The 27,105-nt window shown below is 42.1% G+C and overlaps 1 protein-coding gene across 1 annotated transcript in view; it reads right to left on the reverse strand.

Annotated features, from left to right (window-relative positions):
• The window catches only part of LOC106612315 (catenin alpha-1), a 249,100-nt gene extending 223,781 nt beyond the window's left edge, over window positions 1-25,319 (reverse strand). The window contains 3 exon segments of the mRNA XM_082955523.1: window positions 17,270-17,465; window positions 19,874-19,991; window positions 25,009-25,319. Coding sequence (XP_082811649.1) covers window positions 17,270-17,465; window positions 19,874-19,978 — 301 coding nt within the window. The 5' untranslated portion in view covers window positions 19,979-19,991; window positions 25,009-25,319.
• Between the last annotated feature and the right edge of the window lie 1,786 nt (window positions 25,320-27,105).

Raw genomic sequence — 27,105 nt, forward strand, 5'->3', positions numbered from 1 at the left:
TCAAAATGTTAAAATGTTAAAATGTTCATAAATGACCAGCATGGTCAAATAATAATAATCATAGTAGTTGTCGAGGGTGCAACAAGCACGTCCGGTGAACAGGTCAGGGTTCCATAGCCGCAGGCAGAACAGTTGAAACTGGAGCAGCAGCACGGCCAGGTGGACTGGGGACAGCAAGGAGTCATCATACCAGGTAGTCCTGAGGCATGGTCCTAGGGCTCAGGTCCTCCGAGAGAAAGACAGAAAGAGAGAAAGAGAGAATTAGAGAGAGCATATTTAAATACACACAGGACACCGGATAAGACAAGAGAAATACTCCAGATGTAACAGACTGACCCTAGCCCCCCGACACATAAACTACTGCAGCATAAATACTGGAGGCTGAGACAGGAGGGATCAGAAGACACTGTGGCCCCATCCGATGATACCCCCGGACAGGGCCAAACAGGCAGGATATAACCCCACCCACTTTGCCAAAGCACAGCCCCCACACCACTAGAGGGATGTCTCCAACCACCAACTTACCGTCCTAAGACAAGGCCGAGTATAGCCCACAACGATCTCCGCCATGGCACAACCCAAGGGGGGGGGGGGGGGGGGGGGGCGCCAACCCAGACAGGAAGACCACGTCAGTGACTCAACCCACTCAAGTGACGCACCCCTCCCATGGACGGCATGGAAGAACACCAGTAGGCCAGTGACTCAGCCTCTGTAAAAGGGTTAGAGGCAGAGAATCCCAGTGGAAAGAGGGGAACCGGCAAGGCAGAGACAGCAAGGGCGGTTCGTTGCTCCAGCCTTTCCGTTCACCTTCACACTCCTGGGCCAGACTATACTTAATCATAGGACCTACTGAAGAGATAAGTCTTCAGTAAAGACTTAAAGGTTGAGACTGAGTCTGCGTCTCTCACATTGGTAGGCAGACCATTCCATAAAAATGGAGCTCTATAGGAGAAAGCCCTACCTCCAGCCGTTTGCTTAGAAATTCTAGGGACAATTAGGAGGCCTGCGTCTTGTGACCGTAGCGTACGTGTAGGTATGTACGGCAGGACCAAATCGGAAAGATAGGTAGGAGCAAGCCCATGTAATGCTTTGTAGGTTAGCAGTAAAACCTTGAAATCAGCCCTTGCCTTAACAGGAAGCCAGTGTAGGGAGGCTAACACTGGAGTAATATGATCAAATTTTTTGGTTCTAGTCAGGATTCTAGCAGCCGTATTTAGCACTAACTGAAGTTTATTTAGTGCTTTATCCGGGTAGCCGGAAAGTAGAGCATTGCAGTAGTCCAGCCTAGAAGTAACAAAAGCATGGATTAATTTTTCTGCGTCATTTTTGGACAGAAAATTTCTGATTTTTGCAATGTTACGTAGATGGAAAAAAGCTGTCCTTGAAACAGTCTTGATATGTTCTTCAAAAGAGAGATCAGGGTCCAGAGTAACGCCGAGGTCCTTCACAGTTTTATTTGAGACGACTGTACAACCATCCAGATTAATTGTCAGATTCAACAGAAGATCTCTTTGTTTCTTGGGACCTAGAACAAGCATCTCTGTTTTGTCCGAGTTTAAAAGTAGAAAGTTTGCAGCCATCCACTTCTTTATGTCTGAAACACAGGCTTCTAGCGAGGGCAATTTTGGGGCTTCACCATGTTTCATTGAAATGTACAGCTGTGTGTCGTCTGCATAGCAGTGAAATTTAACATTATGTTTTCGAATGACATCCCCAAGAGGTAAAATATATAGTGAAAACAATAGTGGTCCTAAAACGGAACCTTGAGGAACACCGAAATTTACAATTGATTTGTCAGAGGACAAACCATTCACAGAGACAAACTGATATCTTTCCGACAGATAAGATCTAAACCAGGCCAGAACTTGTCCATGTAGACCAATTTGGGTTTCCAATCTCTCCAAAAGAATGTGGTGATCGATGGTATCAAAAGCGGCACTAAGATCTAGGAGCACGAGGACAGATGCAGAGCCTCGGTCTGACGTCATTAAAAGGTCATTTACCACCTTCACAAGTGCAGTCTCAGTGCTATGATGGGGTCTAAAACCAGACTGAAGCGTTTCGTATACATTGTTTGTCTTCAGGAAGGCAGTCAGTTGCTGTGCAACAGCTTTTTCTAAAATTTTGGAGAGGAATGGAAGATTCGATATAGGCCGATAGTTTTTTATAATTTCTGGATCAAGATTCGGCTTTTTCAAGAGAGGCTTTATTACTGCCACTTTTAGTGAGCTTGGTACACATCCGGTGGATAGAGAGCCGTTTATTATGTTCAACATAGGAGGGCCAAGCACAGGAAGCAGCTCTTTCAGTAGTTTAGTTGGAATAGGGTCCAGTATGCAGCTTGAGGGTTTGGAGGCCATGATTATTTTCATCATTGCGTCAAGAGATATAGTACTAAAACACTTTAGTATCTCCCTTGATCCTAGGTCCTGGCAGAGTTGTGCAGACTCAGGACAATGGAGCTTTGGAGGAATACCCAGATTTAAAGAGGAGTCTGTAATTTGCTTTCTAATGATCATGATCTTTTCCTCAAAGAAGTTCATAAATTTATTACTGCTGAAGTGAAAGCCATCCTCCATTTGCGAAGGCTGCTTTTTAGTTAGCTTTGCGACAGTATCAAAAAGAAATTTCGGATTGTTCTTATTTTCCTCAATTAAGTTGGAAAAATAGGATGATCGAGCAGCAGTAAGGCTCTTTTGAGGAGATAGTGATTCGACAGACAGGACAGACAGAATTAAGTCCAATGTATGTCTTTGCGTGATATTCCAAATGCTGTATCGCAGAATCCTTTTCATTTTTTTTGTTTTATGAGCGTTTGTGTCCGCTTGTTCTCTTTGTCTCTTTATGGTCTCATCTCGTTCACTCCTTCTGTGCTGTGTGCACCGTCCCATTTACGCCAGATATCTGTATATAATGGAGATGCTCATGTCTCCACCCTAACAACGGGAGTCGCTGTCCCAAAAGGCAGGACAAGCTTAGGTTCAAAATAAGCACATAGAAACGCATACTGGTCCGATTTTGGAATGAGAGTGAAACCTCACTTCACCCCTTTCTCCTAAGACCCTCCTCCCCTACCACTCACAACCAACAAAAGATGTGGGATCACTTCATCCTCAGAAAAAAACGGGTTTCAACTCGATATTTGCATTTGAGGTTTGGTCCAACATCATGGGTCGTAAAGACACCAACACATTGAGACATAGTGTAATAGAAAAGTTAAACAGGGTGGTTGGAAAGGTTGTGTTGTTTCACCTCAGATTCCAGGCAGAGCAGACTACTAAAACGGATGTACCAATTAATTTTTCTGGAAAATTAAATGCTCAGTTTGTCCCGTGAGAATTACGGTACCACGTATTGTTAGGAGCATTTTAGTCAAATAAAGATTGCTATAATAGCCTTTAAGTCTGTTTTATAAAAATGTGCAATAAGTATAAAAACAGTAAGGAATTGGAATCTCGTTCTCATTCTTGATTTCAACATGTGAACAAAGTGGACAGGCTAGCATGCTGTTCAAACAGTTGGAGACGGACCCGAGGTAGTGTTCCTAATCCAACCGTTTTGCCTTGTTAGCTGTATTCAGAGCTTGTCAAATTATACCTTGATCCAAGTTGGCTGAACTTGAGAAGTCTAAATATTAGCTGGCTACTCACTAGCACGTGGGCTTGTGTTTGAGAGATTGTTGATGAGACCTGTGTTCATCTTCTACAATGCCTGCTACATTAGTAAAATGTGCATTATGCATGGTTCTGGTTAAATTGGGAACAAAAATGTCATTTTTATACAGACAGACCTAAAAAACGATTGCAAAAAAATATTTTTGTTTAATACAAAAAATAAAAAATGTAAACTATTTTGCTAATGTAATTAGTGGGTCTTATGATTATGGAAGGCATATAATCAGCCTAGGTATAATTTACTGAGCTCTGAATTCATTACACTTTCTGACTGTTTTAAATGCAGTGTATTTGACTTTTAATTGTAGAAAGCTTATTTATATATTGTAATCCCATCCCAAATTGATATTATTTTTTTTTTCCCACATGTGTTTTTGGCCACAGAGGAAGCAAAGAAGAAAGTAGGAGAGAGACGTCCATTTGTATTCCAGCTGAGAAGGTATGAATGAAGAGAACAAAACAGGGGGGGTGTGATCATTGTGAGACGAGAGCTGAGATGTTGCGAATGACTGAAGAACATTCATGCAAACAAGATGGAATCCCCCACACCAAACTCTTCTAAAGCCAACAAACCGAGAAGTATTTTTTTTTTTTTTTAAGTAGTTAACACACGTTGCAAAAACATATTTAAAATGCATGACAAAGCCCACCCCCTCCCTCCATCCTTTCCCCAATCCAACAATTACATATGCCTTTATTTCATCCCATTTTAAAAACAGCTGGAAAGCCACAGCTGGGTATAAAATGCTTTTTATATGCATGGCTAAGAGAAGGGAAGAGTGGCAGGGAGGGGGAGGGCTAAGGCCCAGTCAAATGGCAGCATTATCAGTCTGTCCACGCTCGGCAGAAGAGCGTAGCATAGTACTAACTGTCAGGCCAGCCCTGCCACAAGCAGAGCTGCTGAATTCCTGTTCAATGACAGGGTACATCTCAAATGGCACCCTATTCCCTATACAGTGCACTACTGTTGACCAGTGTCCAGGGAATAGGGTGCAATTTGGGACATCAATAGAATAGCAGAGGAAGGCTGACATTCCCAGGCACTGACAACACTGCTGGCACTAGTGTCTACCAAGCAGACACCTCAAGAGCACAACAACTTACCCATGACCCCCTTAACTATATCAATAACTCACACAGTGAGTGACGGAGTTTGTTTGTCAGAGACATTGGCTGTAGAACTTAGGTACCAGCAACTTAGGGCTATCCCCGACTAAAAAAACAAATCTTGGTCAAACGAAAGTAGTCTGGTTTTTCGGCCAATTTTCTTCAGCGTGTATTTTTCCCATATATAAAGACACCAGGTGTTTTAATCAAATCAACTACATGCAGAGTCTTGTCTGATGCTTTAACCTCTTGACGATCGCCTAGGATAGGGGGCGCTACAGCGATTTTTGAAAAAAATCTGTGCCCATTTTAAACGGCCTCCTCCTCAAACTCAGAAGCTAGGATATGCATATAATTAATACTTGTGGATAGAAAACACCCTAAAGTTTCTAAAACTGTTTGAATGGTGTCTGTGAGTATAACAGAACTCATATGGCAGTCAAAACCCCGAGACAGATCGTAACAGGATGTGGAATTCTGAATTGCGGACTCAACTTCATCACTTTGCCTATAAATCACATCGTGAGCAATGGTTCATTGAGCACTTCCTATTGCTTCCACTAGATGTCCCCAGTCTTTACAAAGTGGTTTGAGCCTTCTACTGTGAAAACTGACAATGAGAGTCTGTGGAACGTGGTCACATGAGGAGGGCCATCACCATTATGACGCCGGCGCCCCTGGCTACCCTCCCCTTTCGAAACGTTTTGAAAGACAATGCAATCGTCCCCCTTGAATGTTATTGGAGCTCTGGTTGAAAAAGGCCCTAAAGATTTATGTTATACAACGTTTGAACGAACCTAAATAAAATAAAAAAAATGCATTTTATTGAAAGAGGAGTCCCGCGCACGACGGAAGTTTTGGAGCAGCCTTCAGAACGCGCTAACAAGAACAAGCTATTGGGACGTAAAGGATTAACTTTTCCAAACGAAAATACATTTGTTGTGGACCTGGGATTCCTGGAAGTGCTTTCTGATGAAGATAATCAAAGGTAAGGGATTATTGACAATAGTATACAAGAGTAGATTTGATATGCGATTGTTCCAAGATGGCGCTGACCTGTAACAGTAGCCTATTTTTCTAAGTATCGCATCCCCTTTTATCGCAAAGTGTGATTACCCAGTAAAGTTATTTTTAAATCTGGCATTACAGGTGCTTTCAAGAGATATTCATCTATAAATCTTAGAATGACAATATTACATTTTAAAAATGTTTTCGAATAGTAATTTAGTAAATTGTAGGGCTGTTTCACAGGATGCATTTGAGGGAAAATAGTCAACGTCACGCGCCGATGTAAAATGCTGTTTTTATATATAAATATGAACTTTATCGAACAAAATAATGCATGTATTGTGTAACATGATGTCCTAGGAGTGTCATCTGATGAAGATTGTCAAAGGTTAGTGCTGCATTCAGCTGTTTTTTGGTTATTTGTGATGCATGTGGTTGGTCGGAAAATGGCGTTGTGGCTACTTTTACGATATACTCCTCTAACATAATCTAATGTTTTGCTTTTGCTGTAAAGCCTTTTTGAAATCGGACAACGTGGTTCGAGTCAGGAGAGGTGTATCTATAAAACGATATAACAGTCCTATATTTGAAAAAATATATTAAATTTTGTTATGCTAATGGCGATAGTATTTTTCGCTGGATGCCCGTCCCTGCCCAGAGGTTAAACACACTGTCTGATGCTTTAAACACACTGTTTAATTAAATAATTGAAACAAAATGGCTGACGATGGAGCCAGAAGTCAAGTTAAAATCAGAAAAAACTAAAATGCCCTTTCATCTCTTCTCCACCTGTCTGCAAAGAACTTGAAACATTGTATCAACTATCTACTGGGTCCAGCCTGAGGCTCATGCTAGTAAACTTAACTATTCTGGGTCCTCATATTCCTGTGCCAGTGAGCTCCGGACTGACAGCTGTATTTGCACAAGGGAGTAGTAACTAGGTATGTATTATGTTTCCGGCTGGGATATTCAGAGAATATCATTTTCCCCCTTTCACGCCGAGGATCGGTAGTTATCAAAAGGGAGAGAGCTGGAAATAATTTCTAATACATTGAGGACCTATTGCCATTCTCAACTGATGTAAAAAATAAATAAATCATAACCACATGCAACACATTAAAAAGTCCCAATGAAAATTTTGCTCACTTTTCTATTGTTCAAGTTATTACATAAAACTAAAATCCCAAAAATGCCATAGTTGCAGGGTGTGACGTAAAATGGAGGACTTGGCAAGCCAGCCTATTCTCTATAATGTAAACGCCAAGAGAAATAACTTCAAATGTATAACTTCAAACTAAACCAAATAGTTTTCACTCATGACTACTGGTTTGAATTTTCATCCAACTTATAAGATCTTGTTACAAATCAGCTGGCAAGGTTGCTAGCCAACTAACCTGCTAACGTTAGCCCTACCAGCCTGTGAAAATTAGGTTAGCACTGTGTGAGTCAGCTAGCTGCTATCAACACCTAGCTTACAGTTACATTCAAAGTAATCAACGTTTTGGAAATACATAACGCCATCTAACCAGTTATCAAAATGATGTTACTGGTATATGCTGTTATTTTAGCCTGCTAGATAGCCAACCACCACAGTTAGACTTTACTTTAAAAAGTATGTAGACAACTTCAAATTAGTGGAGTCAGCCATTTTAGCCACACCCGTTGCTGAGAAGTGTGTAAAATAGAGCACAGCCATGCAATCTCCATAGACAAACATTGCCCTTACTGAAGAGCTGAGTGAGTTTCAATGTGGCACCATCATAGGATGCCACACCTTTCCAATAAATGTTTGCCCTGCTAGAGCAGCCCCGGTCAACTAAGTGCTGTTCTTGTGAAGTGGAAGCGTCTAGGAGCAACAACGGCTCAGCCGCAAAGTGGTAGGACACACAAACTGACAGAACAGGGTCGCGAGTGCTGAAGCCGTAAAAATTGTCTGTCCACGGCTACAACACTCACTAACGAGTTCCAAACTGCCTCTGGAAGCAACGTCGCACAAGAACTGTTCGTCGGTAACGTCATAATATCGGTTTCCTTGGCCGAGCAGCCGCACACACAAGCCTAAGATCCCCATGCACTAAGCCAAGGGTCAGCTGGAGTGGTGTAAAGCATACCGGCATTGGTCTCTGGAGCAGTGGAAACACGTTCTCTGAAATTATGAATCACGCTTCACAATCTGGCAGTCCAGGCGGATGGATCTGGGTTTGGCAGAAGCTAAGATGACGTTATCTGCCCGAATCCATAGTGCCAACTGTAAAGTCTAGTAGAGCAGGAATAATGGTCAGGGGCTGTTTTTCATGGTTCGGGCCCCTTAGCGCCAGTGAAGGGAAATCTAAATGCTACAGCATACAATGACATTCTAGACGATTCTGTGCTTCCAACTGTGTCGACAGCTTGAGGAAGGCTCTTTCCTGTTTCAGCATGACAATGCCCCAGTGCACAAAGCGAGGTCCATACAGAAATGGTTTGTCGAGATCGGTGTGGAAGAACTTAACTGGCATGCACAGAGCCCTGACCTCAACCCCATCTAAAACCTTAAGGATGAATTGGAACGACAACTATGAGCCAGGCCTAAATCGCCCAACTAAATCGCCCAACAGTCGTCCGACCTCACTAATGCTCGTGGCTGAATGGAATCAAGTCCCCGCAGCAATGTTACAACATCTAGTGGAAAGACTTCCCAGAAAAGTGGAGTCTGTGATAGCAGCTAAGGAGGGGGAACCAACTCCATATTAATGCACTTCAACAAGTGATAGCACTATCAGTAAGGCTTAGACTAGGAGACACTAGCCATAGCTACGGCAGCAGAGAGACGCCATAGTTACGGCAGCAGAGAGATACACTAGCTGGAGCAAAAGCATGGTGAGCAGATGGACTTGAGGGGTGGGGGGGGTAGTAGTGGGAGTCCGGATTGGAAAAGAGAAGCGCTGCTGTCAGAAGACATTAGGATTTCATTTGATGGTGATTTGACGGCAGCTTTGACACTGTCGTCGTGGCAGGCATAAAATAAAATATGAAACAGAATCTGAGTCAGTTAGGTCCCACCAGGCAGGTGGAGAATACAGCCATTTAAATACTTATGAGATCATTGATGACATATACAGTGAAGGAAAAAAGTATTTGATCCACTGCCGATTTTGTACGTTTGCCCACTGACAAAGAAATGATCAGTCTATCATTTTAGTGGTCGGTTTATTTGAACAGTGAGAGACAGAATAACAAAAATATCCAGTAAAACGCATGTTAAACGCATTATAAATTCATTTGCATTTTAATGAGGGAAATAAGTATTTGACCCCCTCTCAATCAGAAAGATTTCTGGCTCCCAGGTGTCTTTTATACAGGTAACGAGCTGAGGTTAGGAGCACACTCTTAAAGGGGGTGCTCCTAATCTCAGTTTGTTACCTGTATAAAAAGACACCTGTCCACAGAAGCAATCAATCAGATTCCAAACTTTCCACCATGGCCAAGACCAAAGAGCTCTCCAAGGATGTCAGGGACAAGATTGTAGACCTACACAAGGCTGGAATGGGCTACAAGACCATAGCCAAGCAGCTTGGTGAGAAGGTGACAACAGTTGGTGCGATTATTCGCAAATGGAAGAAACACAAAAGAACTGTCAATATCCCTCGGCCTGGGGCTCCGTGCAAGATCTCACCTCGTGGGGTTGCAATGATCATGAGAACGGTGAGGAATCAGCCCAGAACTACACGGGAGGATCTTGTCAATGATCTCAAGGCAGCTGGGTCCATTGTCACAAAGAAAACAATTGGTAACACACTACGCCATGAAGGACTGAAATCCTGCAGCGCCCGCAAGGTCCCCCTGCTCAAGAATACATATACATGCCCGTCTGAAGTTTGCCAATGAACATCTGAATGATTCAGAGGACAACTGGGTGAAAGTGTTGTGGTCAGATGAGACCAAAATGGAGCTCTTTAGCAGCAACTCAACTCGCCGTGTTTGGAGGAGGAATGCTGCCTATGACCCCAAGAACACCATCTCCACCGTCAAACATGGAGGTGGAAACATTATGCTTTGGGGGTGTTTTTCTGCTAAGCGGACAGGACAACTTCACCGCATCAAAGGGACGATGGACGGGGCCATGCACCGTCAAATCTTGGGTGAGAACCTCCTTCCCTCAGCCAGGGCATTGAAAATGGGTATTCCAGCATGACAATGACCCAAAACACACGGCCAAGGCAACAAAGGAGTGGCTCAAGAAGAAGCACATTAAGGTCCTGGAGTGGCCTAGCCAGTCTCCAGACGTTAATCCCATAGAAAATCTGTGGAGGGAGCTGAAGGTTCGAGTTGCCAAACGTCAGCCTCGAAACCTTAATGACTTGGAGAAGATCTGCAAAGAGTGGGACAAAATCCCTCCTGAGATGTGTGCAAACCTGGTGGCCAACTACAAGAAACGTCTGACCTCTGACTGCCAACAAGGGTTTTGCCACCAAGTACTAAGTCATGTTTTGCAAAAGGGTCATATACTTATTTCCCTCATTAAAATGGATATCATTTTATAACATTTTTGACATGCGTTTTTCTTGATTTTTTTGTTGTTATTCTGTCTCTCACTTTTCAAATAAACCTACCATTAAAATTATAGACTGATCATTTCTTTGCAAGTGGGCAAATGTACAAAATCAGCAGGGGATCATACTTTTTTCCCCCCACTATATACAAACACACAAAATAAACACTAACTTTATATAATACATAGATTTTTATTTATGTAGTCTCAAATAATGAAACATGTTCAATTTGGTTAAAATAATGCATAAACAGTTGGAGAAGTGCAATATGCACCATGTAAAATAGCTAATGTTTAAGTTATTCGCTCAGAACATGAGCAAGGAACATATGAACGCTGGTGGTTCCTTTTAACATGAGTCTTCAATATTCCCAGTTAAGAAGTTTTAGGTTGTAGTTATTATAGGAATTAGGGGACTATTTCTCTCTATACCATTTGTATTTCATATACCTTTGACTATTGGATGTTCTTATAGGCACTTTAGTATTGCCAGCCTAATCTCGGGAGTTGATAGGCTTGAAGTCATAAACTGTGCTGTGCTTCAAGTATTGCGAAAAGCTGCTGGCAAACACAGTAAAGTCCTGTTTGAATGAATGCTTACGAGCCTGCTGCTCCCTACCATGGCTCAGTCAGACTGCTCTATCAAATCAGACTTAATTATAATACAATAAACAGAAATATCGCTTTTTTATGAGAAAAATGGCATAAAAATTTATTTGAAACAGTGGTTGACATGCTTCGAAGTACGGTAATGGAATATTTAGAATTCTTTTGTCACGAATTGCGCCATGCTCGTCACCCTTATTTAGCCTTTAGGATAGTGTCTAGAACGCACGAACAAAACGCCGCTGTTTGGATATAACGATGGATTATTTTGGACCAAACCAACATTTGTTATTGAAGTAGAAGTCCTGGGAGTGCATTCTGACGAAGACAAAGGTAAGAACATTTTTCTTATAGTAAATCGGACTTTGATGAGTGCTAAACCTGCTGGGTGTCTAAATAGCTAGCCCTGTGATGCCGGGCTATCTACTGAGAATATTGCAAAATGTGCTTTCACCGAAAAGCTATTTTAAAATCGGACATATCGAGTGCATAGAGGAGTTCTGTATCTATAATTCTTAAAATAATTGTTATGCTTTTTGTGAACGTTTATCATGAGTAATTTAGTAAATTCACCGGCAGTGTTCGGTGGGAATGCTAGTCACATGCTAGTCACATGCTAATGTAAAAAGCTGGTTTTTGATATAAATATGAACTTGATTGAACAAAACATGCATGTATTGTATAACATAATGTCCTAGGGTTGTCATCTGATGAAGATCAAAGGTTAGTGCTACATTTAGCTGTGGTTTGGGTTTATGTGACATTATATGCCTGCTTGAAAAATGGGTGTCTGATTATTTCTGGCTCGGTACTCTGCTGACATAATCTAATGTTTTGCTTTCGTTGTAAAGCCTTTTTGAAATCGGACAGTGTGGTTAGATTAACGAGAGTCTTATCTTTAAAATGGTGTAAAATAGTCATATTTTTGAAAAATTGAAGTAATAGCATATCTAAGGATTTGAATAACGCGCCACAGGATTCACCTAGCCCATAGAGGTTAATATGGTAAAATCCGGAAACTATCATTTCGAAAACAAAACGATTATTCTTTCAGTGCAATACGGAACCGTTCCGTATTTTATCGAACGGGTGGCATCGATAAGTCTAAATATTGCTGTTACATTGCACAACCTTCAATGTTATGTCATAATTATGTAAAATTCTGGCAAATGAATTACGGTCTGTTAGAAAGAAATGGTCTTCACACAGTTCGCAATGAGCCAGGCAGCCCAAATTCCTGCATATACCCTGACTCTGCTTGCATAGAACGCAAGAGAAGGGACAATTTCCCTAGTTAATATTGCCTGCTAACATGAATTTATTTTAACTAAATATGCAGGTTTGAAAGAAATCGATACACAAGTATATATTTTAAGAAAGGCATTGATGTTTATGGTACATTGGTGCAACGACAGTGCTTTTTTTCCGCGAATGTGCTCGTTTGTCGAAGTAGGCTGTGATTCAATGATAAAATATCAGGCACCGCATTGATTATTTGCAACACAGGACAAGCTAGTTAAACTAGTAATATCGTCAACCATGTGTAGTTAACTAGTGATTATGTTAAGATAGTTTTTTTTAGAAGATAAGTTTAATGCTAGCTAGCACCTTGGCTCCTTGCTGCACTCCCATAACAGGTAGTCAGCCTGCCACACAGTCTCCTCGTGGAATGCAATGTAATCAGCATCCAAAAATGCTGATTACAGATTGTTATGAAAACTTGAAATCGGCCCCAATTCATCTAGAATTAAATCGGCTTCCTATTTTGCAACAAAGCCTCCTTCACTCATGCTGCCAAACATACCCTCGTAAACTGATTATCCTACCGATCCTTGACTTCAGCGATGTCATTTTACAAAATAACCTCCAACACTACTCAGCAAACTGGATGTAGTCTATCATAGTGCCATCCATTTTATCACCAAAGCCCCATATACTACCCACCACTGCGACCTTTATGCTCTCGTTGGCTGGCCCTGGCTTCATATCCGTCGCCAAACCCACTGGCTCCAGGTCATCTATAAGTCTTTGCTAGGTATAGCTCCGCCTTATCTCAGCTCACTGGTCACCATAGCAACACCCACCCGTAGCACACGCTCCAGCAGGTATATTTCACTGATCATCCCCAAAGCCAACACTTCCTTTGGCCGCCTTTCCTTCCAGTTCTCTGCTGCCAATGACTGGATTGAATTGCAAAAATAACTGAATCCTTATATCTCCCTCTAGCTTTAAGCATCAGCTGTCAGAGCAGCTTACCGATCACTGTACACAGCCCATCTGTAAATAGCACACCCAACTACCTCATTCCCATATTACTTACTCTCTTGCTCTTTTGCACCCCAGTATCTCTACTTGCACATATATCACTCCAGTATTAATGCTAAATAGTAATTGTCACCTCTATGGCCTATTTATTGCCAACCTCCCTACATTTGCACACACTGTACATAGATCTTTATTTTATTTTCTATTGTGTTATTGACTGTACAGTTGTTTATGTGTAACTCGGTTGTTTTGTGTCGCACTGCTTTTGCTTTATCTTGGCCAGGTCGCAGTTGTAAATGAGAACTTGAAAAAATAAATTATAATAATAATAATAATAATAATGTCTACCTCTAATTAATATACCTACATTTCCATTCTGCAATGTGAATTGTCTGCATGCAAATTGTGAAATTCCAAACGACGCGCTATCGTGGTGAAATATAGCGATGCATAACGTCAACAGCTGTCTGCCTCTCCATCTAGCTAACTATGGCTGTATCTATAATTGTGTTTACACTTCATTTAAACACTGTCACAATATTATTTTAGATTAAAACAATTAAAGTTTCCTTACCATTCATTGCAGGTGTTGAAAACCAGTACTTTCTGGTGGATGTCATTTTCATGGACAAATGCAACTACACAACGTTTTCCCCAAGCTGTACTAGCCTCCCTCCACAGCAACCATCTGAACCTGAATGATGTCCGGGCAGTGGTCACAGATAATGTCTGACTGCCTGAAGGCATACAAGGTTCTGAAAGGAGTGATGCCCAACAGTGTCCATGTAACCCGTCTCTACCATGTCATCAATCTGGTGGGTGAAATATAGCAACACTGTCTTCTTTAAGAAGCCTGACAGAAAGAGAAGATTGGTGAGCATTCTCATTATGAAAGCATTTGTGCAGGCCAAGGCTCCTCCTGAAGCAGTGAGCTCCGGATGGAAATAGCTGGTTTGAGGCAATGAAGTACCATGCGGAGCATGTTCATCCGTACAGAGAGTTTTTGTTTCGCAGGAAAGTCATCATCCCAGGCAGTCACAAACATCCTCAGCCAGCTGGAAACCGAGGAGAAGGTGCAGGCCCTCACTGTAAAGCTCAACTTCATCTCGGAGGGCTGCTCCAAATTGATGACAGCTCTGTCAACCCTGGAAGGAACCCACCATCCCACAGCGGTGTCTGCATACAATGTCATGGAGAATCTGGTCTCTTACCTAGTGAATGGAACGGCAAAAACATGTGGGTATGGAGCCAAGACAGATGAGTTATTGAGAAAGATGGGGGGGGGGGGGGAATTGAAGAGAGGTGCTTAACCATCTCCATGATGCATTCCACTTGGCCTTCAAAGTGGTCAAAGTACTGGGACACACATCCAGCCAGAGACGTCGACAGACTGGCTAGGGTGTTGGATCCTAGGCAGGCTCCAGCCATGGAAAAGCAGATTGAAGCCCCCCCCCCCCCACACACACACACACACACACACACACACACACACACACACACACAACTGAAAGCCATCAGTGTTCAGTGAAGAATGGATTGCCTATCAGCTCTGTGTCCAGGGAGCCCTCACCAGCTTTGGAGCTTGCTGATTACTGGAGGGGCCTGAGTGGGAGAATCCCAAGAGTTGCAGAAGAAGTGGCAGTGCCCTAACATCTACTTCCTAGTCAGCTCAGTCGACTGCGAGAGAGGGAGTTTCAGCAAATACAAGAATCTACTCACAGACAAGCGAGAGGCACACTTGTTTTAATTTAATTTGTAACCCGAATCTCTTAAACCAAAATATGAGATGAGAATTTCACCTGCGCCCCTTTAAGGGCTGGAGGTTACCATGGCAACGCAACTGCGATTCACGATTATGTCGGAGATTGAGTCAGACTAGTAGCCGTGTTACCTTCTGTTCCCTAGCAGTTGAAACTCAAGATAATGTAGAACCTAGTTTGTAAACAGACCAATGTAAATAGACCAAGAAACACATGGACACAGTCTCACTTCAGTGGACTGTCCTTTCAAGTCAGACCAAGTTGCGCCTGTGTATAGCGCTTCAAAAAATAAATACATCTTTCACTTAACACCTTGACGTGTGCACAGCCCCAGGTCAGGCAGTGTTACAGCACGAGGTGGGATAGGCTATAGGATTCAGTTTTCACTGTGCGAATAATTTACCACCTATGAATAAAAACATTTTTCAATTTTTTTAAGGCAAAAATACTTTGAACACAGCTACTGCAGAACCCTGACCACCAGCCAACGTGGCTGGTGAAAAACATCTTAAACCGCCAATGCCAAAATCTACCCACATTTTGCTACCTCCTGCACAGCTTAGCCAATGTTTGCAACAATAATGAAAGAAAAATAACATTCAATTGCTAATTAGACTGCGTGTCTGTCTTGCTGCGTTCCACCTCTGGGCAGCCAAATACCACATATGCTGATGTCGTGGCGAGAATAAATTGCCACACGCAACTCAGCAGCTAAGAACATAAAATCACTAGAGTGCCTGTTTGTGTTGTGCTTATGTTGACACAGTAATGTATTTTGTGTAAAAACATGTAGCCATCTTCCCCTCCTGAAAAACATGAAATCAGGCCTATGCTTACGGACGCATGGAATGCAATAGTTAGAACAGTTGTGTACAACATCAGGTTTGTGGGCTACACCAGTGATCAAGGACGGCGGGCGGCCAAGAGGGCTCCCGGCACGGCGGGCGGCTGAGAGATCGGTGAGATCTCCCTCTCCTGCCTACACCACATTGTCTCATTAAATAGGCATCAATATCAACAGGCTTTTAAAACATTCATGGCAAAACAAGCCATTGAGAAATGAGGAGCTGAGCATCTTGACAGGGTTAAACCTCTCCATTAACCTGACTCCTCTCCACCCACCAACAGGGACAGAGAGGAAAATCACACCGCAGCTACTAGGAGTAATGAGATTTAACAACAGAGTTAAAAGATTGGGGTGACGATGCATAAGGCTGCATGCCTCTACGCAGCCCTTTATACTGAGCTAACAGGGATTTTTTTCAGCCATTAATCCTTGGGCGGTCTTTAAAACTGCAACAAAGGAAGAAAAAAAAAAACTTCTCAGCTGCATGGGAAAAAATGTGTAGAATTTAAAGAAATTAGCTTTAAAACTGCAAAAAAAAAACGTATCATCTCAGCTCCATGGAAGAAATAAGTAGAATTGCAAGCCTGCCACATAAGCCCCTTTTTTTTAATTCAGAAAAAACCTGACATTCCCTCTCCCCCCCAATACAGGGTAAGAGAATGAAAGACTGCAGGGCAAAACACAATGACAGGAAGGAAAGCAGTGGTTCAATCCATGGAAGCAGTTTGAATAAATTCAGAGGAGGATTCACAGGGCACCGATGAATAAATATGTTTCCTTGAACTCAGGAGGCAGAAATACAAGGCCAAATTACCCATTAGGTTAAATCATATGATATATTTCAGAGATGCTCAAAAACAACATGTTTTCAATTAATAGTGTGGTAGAGCCTAATAACAGACAGAAAAAGTGAAAAGAAACTTGGCACAAAAACATCCATCGGTTTGTGGTTGACCTATGCCAGTGGTTCCAAACCCTGGTCTCCTAAACAGTACACATCTTAACCATGGACAAGAACACCTGGTTCAACTCGTCAACTAATCATCAAGCCCTCAGTGAGTTGAATGAGATGTTTGTGTCAACGGCTACAACAACAACTGGACTGTTGAGGGGTACTGGAGGACCAGGGTTGGGGAAAACACTGGCCTATGCTTCTCGTGAAGCATATGGGCGGCAGTTAGCCTAGTGGTTAGAGCGTTGGACTATTAAGGTTGCAAGATCGAATCCGAGCTGACAAGGTAAAAAAAATAAAAAAATCTGTCGTTCTGCCCCTGAAAAAGGCAGTTAACCCACTGTTCCCTGGTAGGTCGTCATTGAAAATAAGAATTTGTTAACTGACTTGCCTAGTTAAATGAAAGTGTTTTGCGTAAGTCTATGTAAAAACTGTACCTGACTTGTAGCCGTCTATGTGTACGTCCATAAAAAGTGAAAAGGGGAAAACATGACAAAGCCAGTAGTAGCTTAACCATACCTTGCTTTCAGACATCCTCCACGGCAGCAGTGAGCTCGTCCTTGAGGAACTTGCTCTCTTTGGCGATCTTCTCTCCTTTATCCAGGAAGTTCAAGGTAGCAGTCTCCACTGAGGCAGCCAATACATGGGCCTTCTTAGAGCGACCCTTTTTCTTATTGGACGGGCCCTTGTTGCTGGAGTTCACCAGGGTCGTGACCTTTAGGAGCAGGACGAGAGGTCAAATGTCTCGAGGGCGAGATGCACAACACTGCTTCTGAAAGGTCACTGACACTACAGCTAAAGATATTTTTTTTTAAATATACTGCGCAAAAAAATAAAGGGAACACTTAAAAAACACAATGTAACTCCAAGTCAATCACACTTCTGTGAAATCAAACTGTCCACTTAGGAAGCAACACTGATTGACAATAAATTTGACATGCTGTTGTGAAAATGGAATAGACAACAGGTGGAAATTATAGGCAATTAGCAAGACACCCCCAATAAAGGAGTGGTTCAGCAGGTGATGACCACAGACCACTTCTCAGTTCCTATGCTTCCTGGCTGATGTTTTGGTCACTTTTGAATGCTGGCGGTGCTTTCACTCTAGTGGTAGCATGAGACGGAGTCTACAACCCACACAAGTGGCTCAGGTAGTGCAGCTCATCCAGGATGGCACATCAATGCGAGCTGTGGCAAGAAGGTTTGCTGTGTCTGTCAGCGTAGTCTCCAGAGCATGGAGGCGCTACCAGGAGACAGGCCAGTACATCAGGAGACGTGGAGGAGGCCGTAGGAGGGCAACAACCCAGCAGCAGGACCGCTACCTCTGCCTTTGTGCAAGGACGAGCAGGAGGAGCACTGCCAGAGCCCTGCAAAATGACCTCCAGCAGGCCACAAATGTGCATGTGTCTGCTCAAACGGTCAGAAACAGACTCCATGAGGGTGGTATGAGGGCCTGACGTCCACATGTGTGGGGTTGTGCTTACAGCCCAACACCGTGCAGGACGTTTGGCATTTGCCAGAGAACACCAAGATTGGCAAATTCGCCACTGGCACCCTGTGCTCTTCACAGATGAAAGCAGGTTCACACTGAGCACATGTGACAGACGTGACAGAGTCTGGAGACGCCGTGGAGAACGTTCTGCTGCCTGCAACATCCTCCAGCATGACCGGTTTGGCGGTTGGTCAGTCATGGTGTGGGGTGGCATTTCTTTGGGGGGCCGCACAGCCCTCCATGTGCTCGCCAGAGGTAGCCTGACTGCCATTAGGTACCGAGATGAGATCCTCAGACCCCTTGTGAGACCATATGCTGGTGCGGTTGGCCCTGGGTTCCTCCTAATGCAAGACAATGCTAGACCTCATGTGGCTGGAGTGTGTCAGCAGTTCCTGCAAGAGGAAGGCATTGATGCTATGGACTGGCCCGCCCGTTCCCCAGACCTGAATCCAATTGAGCACATCTGGGACATCATGTCTCGCTCCATCCACCAACGCCACGTTGCACCACTGTCCAGGAGTTGGCGGATGCTTTAGTCCAGGTCTGGGAGGAGATCCCTCAGGAGACCATCCGCCACCTCATCAGGAGCATGCCCAGGCGTTGTAGGGAGGTCATACAGGCACGTGGAGGCCACACACACTACTGAGCCTCATTTTGACTTGTTTTAAGGACATTACATCAAAGTTGGATCAGCCTGTAGTGTGGTTTTCCACTTTAATTTTGAGTGTGACTCCAAATCCAGACCTCCATGGGTTGATAAATTGGATTTCCATTGATTATTTTTGTGTGATTTTGTTGTCAGCACATTCAACTATGTAAAGAAAAAAGTATTTAATAAGATTATTTCTTTCATTCAGATCTAGGATGTGTTGTTTTAAGTGTTCCCTTTATTTTTTTGAGCAGTGTATAAAAAAAAACATTTAAACTGTCAGTCATAGCTAGCCAACTGATTCCAGACTAAAAACAAAGTAGCTAGTGCTTGTTCAAGCCTTTAGGGCTAGATACCAATGAACCAATCATGAATGCATGACAACCAGTACTAAAATAAATAAATAAAATATAGGCTACCAGTACGCCTACACTCATTTCTAACTGACGTCATCCTATATCAAAATGCATTGCTCAGTCAAAACGTATGTACTCTATGAAAATGCATGAATGTATCAAAACGCATGCATTGTTAAAATGTTTGTGTTGGGGATGGTAACTGGCGAGGGCCCTAAAAGGGAGATAACATGCCTATTTTCAAGGGGGTTGTCAGGCTAAGAATCCTCACACCGAGTTGTCTGGTGATACCGTAGGGTTTGCTCACAGCTGTCACGCGTGATATTCAATGAAGCACTTCTGATATTCTATTTTGTAGGGCTGCGTTCTGTGCTGAGAGAGTGAGAGTGAGAGTGAGAGAGTGAGAGAGTGAATCACACAAAGAGATCGGTTCGCACCTCTTTAATAGCTCAATGGGCTATACACTCTTCGTCTGCACACTTTCGTTAGACACCCAACACATACATATATATTTTTTTAAAACAGATCTACACGATTCATGTGGATTACCCATTTTCAGATTATAACAGTGAATATGGCCAAAGTTTGCATCCCTGATATATTGTTCAAATGTATGCATTTCCAACCTGTGTGACCAAAGGCTCCAGCAGCCTCTCCACAGCCAGAGTACGTATCTCCAAGCTCTTTGGGTCCCATTTGAAGTTGATGTTAGGCGTGTTTATGGTTGTCATGTTCACTCCGTATCTGAGAAGGAGAGGAGAGAGAGGGAGGGATGGTCACTGAGGAGAGGGAGGGATGATAAGATTACGACAACAACAAAAAACAGATGTCTGGGGCTTGGCTGGGTCATTCATCAAATGAGGGGGTTAAGCCACCCGCCATGGCAACACAGCACACTCACCCCTGGAGGTACAACACATTTCGACTGACCTCTGATCTGTGTGCAGCATAGAACATTATTGGGCCATCTAGCCTAGATAAGAGCTACTCCCACACATCATAAACACTATAAGGCCTTAAATTGCATTGAATCAACAACAAAAAAGCTGTGAAACCCATTGAAAAAAAAAATCTTATTTAACCGATACATGCTAAGCGAGAGCCCCCTGGCTAAGCGAGAGCCACGACACCATGGGAGCTGCCCCAAATAGCACCCTACTCCCTATGTAGTGCACTATTTTTGACCAAGGCCCACAGGAAGCTGGGTAAAAGTAGTGCACTATATAGGGAAATGGGTGCTATTTGTGGCAGCAACCATGGTGTCGCGACATTTGGGACAGACCCCCATTTTAAATATGAATGCTCGTTCTTCAGAGACATGTCTCCCTCCACTAGCGTTAGACAGACAGACATAAGTGGAGCAGAGTGCAGCGACTGGCCTTGTATTGATTAGCCTTCACGCACTGAGTGGCAGTGATAATCAGGATGCCCCGAGGGCCGTGCAGGGCTGGACCCAGGACCCTGTCTGCCGGGCCTACACTGAGGGGGCTGTCTCTCAATACACTGAGGGAGCTGTCTCTCAAATGTAACCCTATTACCCTACACAGTGCACTACTTTTCACCAGTAGTGTTCAATCAAAAATGCTAATGGGTAAAATAACATATCTTAATTAAGCAATAAGGCCGAGGGGGTGTGGTATATGGCCAATATATCACAGCTAAGGGCTGTTCTTATGTGGCACCATGGCATTTTTTTTGCCTTTACCTCCCTTATCTCACATCATTTGCTCACATTGTATATAGTCTTATTTATTTATTTATATATTTTTTTTTTTTTTTTTTTTTCTACTGCATCATTGATTGTATGTTGTTTTACTCCATGTGTAACTCTGTGTTTTTGTATGTTGTGGAACTGCTTTGCTTTATCTTGGCCAGGTCGCAATTGTAAATGAGAACTTGTTCTCAACTTGCCTACCTGGTTAAATAAAGGTGAAATAAATCAAATAAATAAAATGTGACACAACACGGACTGCCTGGATACAGCCCTTAGCTGTGGTATATTGGCCACATACCACAAACCGAGGTGCCTTATTGCTATTACACTGAACAAAAATAAACGCAACATGTAAAGCGTTGGTCCCATGTTTCATGAGCTGAAATAAGATCCCAGAAACTTTCCATACACAAAAAGCTTATTTCTTTCAAATGTGCACAAATTTGTTTACATCCCTGTTAGTGAGCATTTCTCCTTTGCCAAGATAATCCATCCACCTGACAGGTATGGTGGTATCAAGAAGCAGCTGATAAACAGAATCATTACACAGGTGCACCTTATGCTGGGGACAATAAAAGGCCACTAAAAAGTGCAGCTTTGTCACAACACAATGCCCCAGATGTCTCAAGTTGAGGGAGCACGCAATTGGCATGGTGACTGCAGTAATGTCCACCAGAGCTGTTGCCAGAGAATTGAATGTTCATTTCTCAAACATAAGCTGCCTCTGTTGCTTTAGAGAATTTGGCAGTACGCCCAACCAGCCTCAACCGCAGAACACGTATAACCACGACAGCCCAGGACCTCCACACCAGGCTTCTTCACCTGTGGGATCGTCTGGGGTTTTATGTTTTTAAATAATTAAAGTTCTACATTTGCTTTATGAGTAGTGCGTGACCCTAGGGTGGCAACACATACAATCTAAGTGATTTCAATGGGTATTTCTCCATTCTGATTGTTTTATATTGTTTCAATTCAACCCCAAAAGTCATAATTTATCCATTTTTGCATTTTAGATCATTTCCACACTGCCACATAGGGCTGCATGATATGGCCAAGTAATCTGGGCCTTATTTTTAACCAAATGTTGCAATTAGACTTGCAATTTAGAGCAAAACACTTGGGTTAACTGTTGGAATCATGGGAATAGAATGCCTATGCTAATTATACAGGTAGAATATAAAAGTGGGCACTTTGAATACAGTGTTTGACATGACAACGAATGAAAATGCCAGGGAGGAGTTATTGTGACAGGGTAGGAACTAATGTGTTGATAGGTGTTTCCTAGGGGACCCTATAATCTTTGGCTACATTGAATGTTCTCTTAGCTACTTCATGTAGCTAACATTCTTGCTTTGTGTTTACCTCTAATTTAGAAGACACTGTTGCACAAACATACTAATTTCAGTCTATACAATCACTGGTATTAGCAGGCTGTATAGCTAATTACGCTTGCTCTTACTCAGTGCATTTGTTAGCTAGCGATTAGCGGCTAACAAGATTTAGGAACAACTTGCTAAGAAAAGACAAACTAGCTGTTTGCAGATGTAAGAAACACAAGCCAATAGTGTACTTACAGAATGTTAGTAGATTTATATTAAGAAGCAAAGAGGCAACTGCATCATTGTCATCAACATTGTTACATATTCTGTATTGACCACGCAGACGCAAGTGTCTCGTGGTTGAGGAACATCAAATGCACTCCTTGAGTGACAGGGGGCTTGGCTAGGTCACTGTGGAAAGCGGCATAGAGAGATGACTGAAGTAGCGAACTATAAAAATGGACCTTACACACTGCGTATCACATTTATCAAACATTCAAATACCGGCATAGAAGGTAAAGTAAAAACCCAAACCAGTCCGTGCATCAATACTGGTATAATCGCAAAAAACAGTATACCACCCAGCCCTACTCCCCAGTGGGTGGGCCTAACTCTCCCAGGCCCACAGATGGCCGTGCCCCTGCCCAGTCAACTGAAATTCATAGAAGAGGGCCAAAGATCATTTATGTCAATTTACTGATTTCCTTAAAAAGGAACAGTAACTCAGCAAAATCTTTGAAATTGTTGCACGTTATGTTTATATTTTAGTTCTGTATAACTAGAGCAGTTAAAATAAGTGTCATACCCGTGGTATTTTTTATTTTAACTTTATTTAAAAAGGTAAATCAGTTAAGAACAAATTCTTATTTACAATGACGGCCTAGGAACAGTGGGTTAACTGCCTTGTTTAGGGGCAGAAAGAGAGATCTTTTACCTTGTCAGCTCGGGGGGATTCGATCTTGCAACCTTTCGGTTACTAGTCCAACTCTCTAACCACTAGGCTACCTGCCGCACCAACACGATCTGATATACCACAGGTGTAAGTCCAAAAAATATATTATAATAATAATAATAATAATAATAATAATAAAGCATTCAGGGCTTGAACCACCCAGTTTATAATTGAGTATATAATCCCAATGGTCCAAAACTCTTGTCTCTACAATAATCCATTCAAAAGTTATTGGGAGTTTTTAGCCTTGTAGGGTGACTATATCTTGGAAGATATTTATGCATTTTATTTTCTGGTTGAAAAATGCAGAATTCTGCATTAAAGGACATCTGTCAGGGGTCACGTGGAGACATGTAGTATTACCATATTTTAGTATATACTTTTCATACACATTGATAAATTCCTGGGTTTTTTAAATAGTTATTTTTTTTTAAAGATTTCTTACAAAAACATGTGCATCTCTGAAATGTCAACAGAGCACTGAGTATATACCAACCATTTTATTTTGAAATACTTTTACATTAAATTCAGCTCCTTGTCATGCTAATTTTGCTTTTTGGGGGGGGGGGGGGCAGTTCAGCTGGGTTTAGAGAGTGGGGTAGGGGGTCATTAGTACAAAATGGCAAAATGTAGACCAAACCCAGTCGAGGGGGGAAATGTAAACCAATGAATTTATTTAGCCAGTTAACCAATTATTATTGACAATGACTGCCTATCCCGGCAAAACCCTAACGACGCTGGTCCAATTGTGCGCTGCTCTTTGGGACTCCCAATCACGGCCGATTGTGATACAGCCTGGAATCGAACCAGGGTATGTAGTGACGCCTCTATCATTCAGACAGCTGCGCCACTCGGTAGCCCCCTAAATCTATCCAGTTCAATTAGCTAGCTAGGCCTAAATACATAAAACAAATGGAGATAGTGATAAATCGTCTCTGGTGGGCCTATTTATAGAAAACTAGCTATGTTTACAATATGATTGGAGAAGACGTCCGATTGAGAGAACGTATCATATTGGGTTGCTCTGAAATATCTAGTCGAGAATATGGGGACGGCAGCAGTCAAGTGATTGAGCGTTACCTATTATTCCATTAAAAAGATCAAATGGAAAATTATATTTTTGTAAACTTTTGTCAGTTCAGGCTAGGAGCATCATTATTAATGCACTGATTACAACGGGAGTGTGCAACCTCTCCACCCAAACTGGCTGCGTTTGAACTGGGACATTGGTTATGAAATTAAGTTAACGCGAACTGGTTAGTTAGCTAACAAGTCTTTACTTAGCTAGCTTACAAACTAATGCTATGCCCTGGCTCGTTTAAATGTCTAGTTTTGGCCTTACACCGGAGCTTGTTGTACGATAATGACAAACATTTGTGAGTTGGCGGCTAATTTAGCTAGCTAACTAAACAAACGACGTTCATGACAAGTGACCACATCTCACGAAACGTCAAAAAGAGTTACTGTTATAACTGTTGGAAGTTACCAACAAACAATGTAAAGTTGGTCAGTAAATTAACTAGTTAGTAATCTAACGTTACTACAGTATTTTCAACACCGTTTACTACTAACTAACCAGGTGTAACTAACGTTAGCTAGCACAATAACAGCGAGAATGACTGGGAGAGACCCCCGTACAATTGAGGTTCGTATTACGTTGAAACAATTAAAAACACAATTGTCAAAGTTCACGGACTAAAACGAGTAGACAACCAGCTACTTTTGTAACTAACGGAAGAAAAAAAAAAAAAAACTTAAATCACAGTTAAAACTTACCGAAAGACACAATACACTTGAAAACTTGTCCAGCTCAACAAACAACAACAACAAAAAATCACTTCAAAATGGTGGATTGAATCGGGAATCCGTCCAGTGATTCAAAGTTTTCCTTTTTTCCTTCGACTTGGAAAAGAAAGCTTCGATACTTTTTATTTGAAATGTTTGGTAAAAACTATTGAAAGACACAACATACGATAGATGTTGTAACAGAAAATGATTCCGATAAACGTTTCTGTTAATAACTGTTCTCTAAGGGCAGACCCGAGAGACTATGACCTGGACGAAAAGCCTTATCAGGTGTGGTGCTGAAATGTCAACGCTTTACCTTATAAGGATCTAATGAGGAATTTCTAACGAAACCTAATGCATGGAATTTCGTATTTATATTCTAGCTAATCGGTTTAGTTTGAGTAGCTATCCAATTTCCTCGGGGGAAGTTTTACCACCATTATTTAATTGGACTTGTTTTTTTATAGCCTAACCAGTAGCCCATGAAAAAATGTAAATCAACATGAAACAACAAATTCAATGAAATAGACCAGGGGTTCTTAAACTTTTGTCAGCTCGACACACACAAATGAGAAATTGACCGTCCTCTCGTGTCCCAAATCATCCAACGACCCAAACTCAAATCTAGTTTCGGTATTGGCTTTTAGATTATAATGAATGGACATGGAGGACCTGATCCTAGATCAGCACTTCTCTACTATGTGACACTTTATGAATATTGGCCATGACCTTAAAAGGCCTTTGCAGACTGTACGATTTTTTTCCACGTCGTGGGTAAATTCTTAGGTCTTAAACGACTGTCGGACGTCTTGGCTTGTACATTGTGACAGGGTCTTGGTCTGCCATTAATAAAGGACGGCTACGTGAGTTCGTATGCCGCGTTCATTACAACTGGGAATTCGCAAAATACGAGACCAAAATCATGACGTCAGTGATCTTCAGGTCGGAACTCTTAAAAAAGAGGACCGAGTTCCCGCGTTGGTATTGCGAGTTGGATGAGCGTTCACATCAATTTTTCCCAATCTGAGCTCTTTTCCCCGCCACAGTTCCTTGTTGTTTTGAATATACTCTGGTCGGAAGTCGGAGATTTCCGAGTTCCAAGCTCCCAGTGGTTTTGAACGTGGCAGTAGGCTCCAACAAAATTCTAGTAGTATCAGAATTATTTTGCCTTTATCGTGGTCTGGCTTGTTTGACCAGCCGATCCCGGTGACTGACAAATATGAACAGGACTGAACTCGCGATCAAAACACAATGTCAACAACATAATTAGATCTGATAAATAGTTATCTTAATCCAGAAATACATAATATTACAAAGGCATAAGGTAATTAAAGTGAAATTGACCTCTGATCGCATCTGGCTAAGAACACACTAACAAACACATCCTCAGGAGTGAACACCTGAGCTTCACTTCAAGAGCTGTGGTGGAGATACAGGGTTTGACTGACAACTTTGAGAGTCACCTAAGAGTTTTAAACGTTCTACCACAGCCACCGTGTTATTTTAGAGAAACACATGTTTATATGTGAAAACTAAAGCAAAGTCTGCGACGCGTGCGCTGTTGAGTTTTGTCCGTGTGAGGAACATATTTGACTACCCAGCTTCAGATAAGAAATTACTTAGGTGTTTTTTGGTCTTACATATTATAAGCCTACTATGCTACAGTAGGCTTACATGCAATTATATTCGTATCTCCTATGTAAAATACAAATGAATCATTATGTGGTCTTGATAGACATTGATTCATCTTTGATCTAACTTTACTAAACGAGCACCATCGTAAGAGTGATAATATTGTATTTGTAATACTAATAATAATAAGGACTATTAGATGTAGGCAACATATTGATGAGGGTTATGTTTTTACGTTTTGAGGACCTTTCCAAAAGTGGACCTGAAAGGATAGCAGTTGGTCCCGTTTAGCTCAGGTGTTTGAGCATGGCGCTTGCTACGGCAGCGTTGCGGGTTCGAAATTCACGGGGTACCAGTAAAAAAAAAAAAAAAAAAAAGTATAAAAATGTAAATGACTCACTACTGTAAGTATCTCTGGATAAGAGAGTCTGCTAAATGACTCACTACTGTAAG

Source organism: Salmo salar, chromosome 09, assembly GCF_965601325.2.
Source record: "Salmo salar chromosome 09, fSalSal1, whole genome shotgun sequence".
NCBI classification, from domain to species: Eukaryota; Metazoa; Chordata; class Actinopteri; order Salmoniformes; family Salmonidae; genus Salmo; species Salmo salar.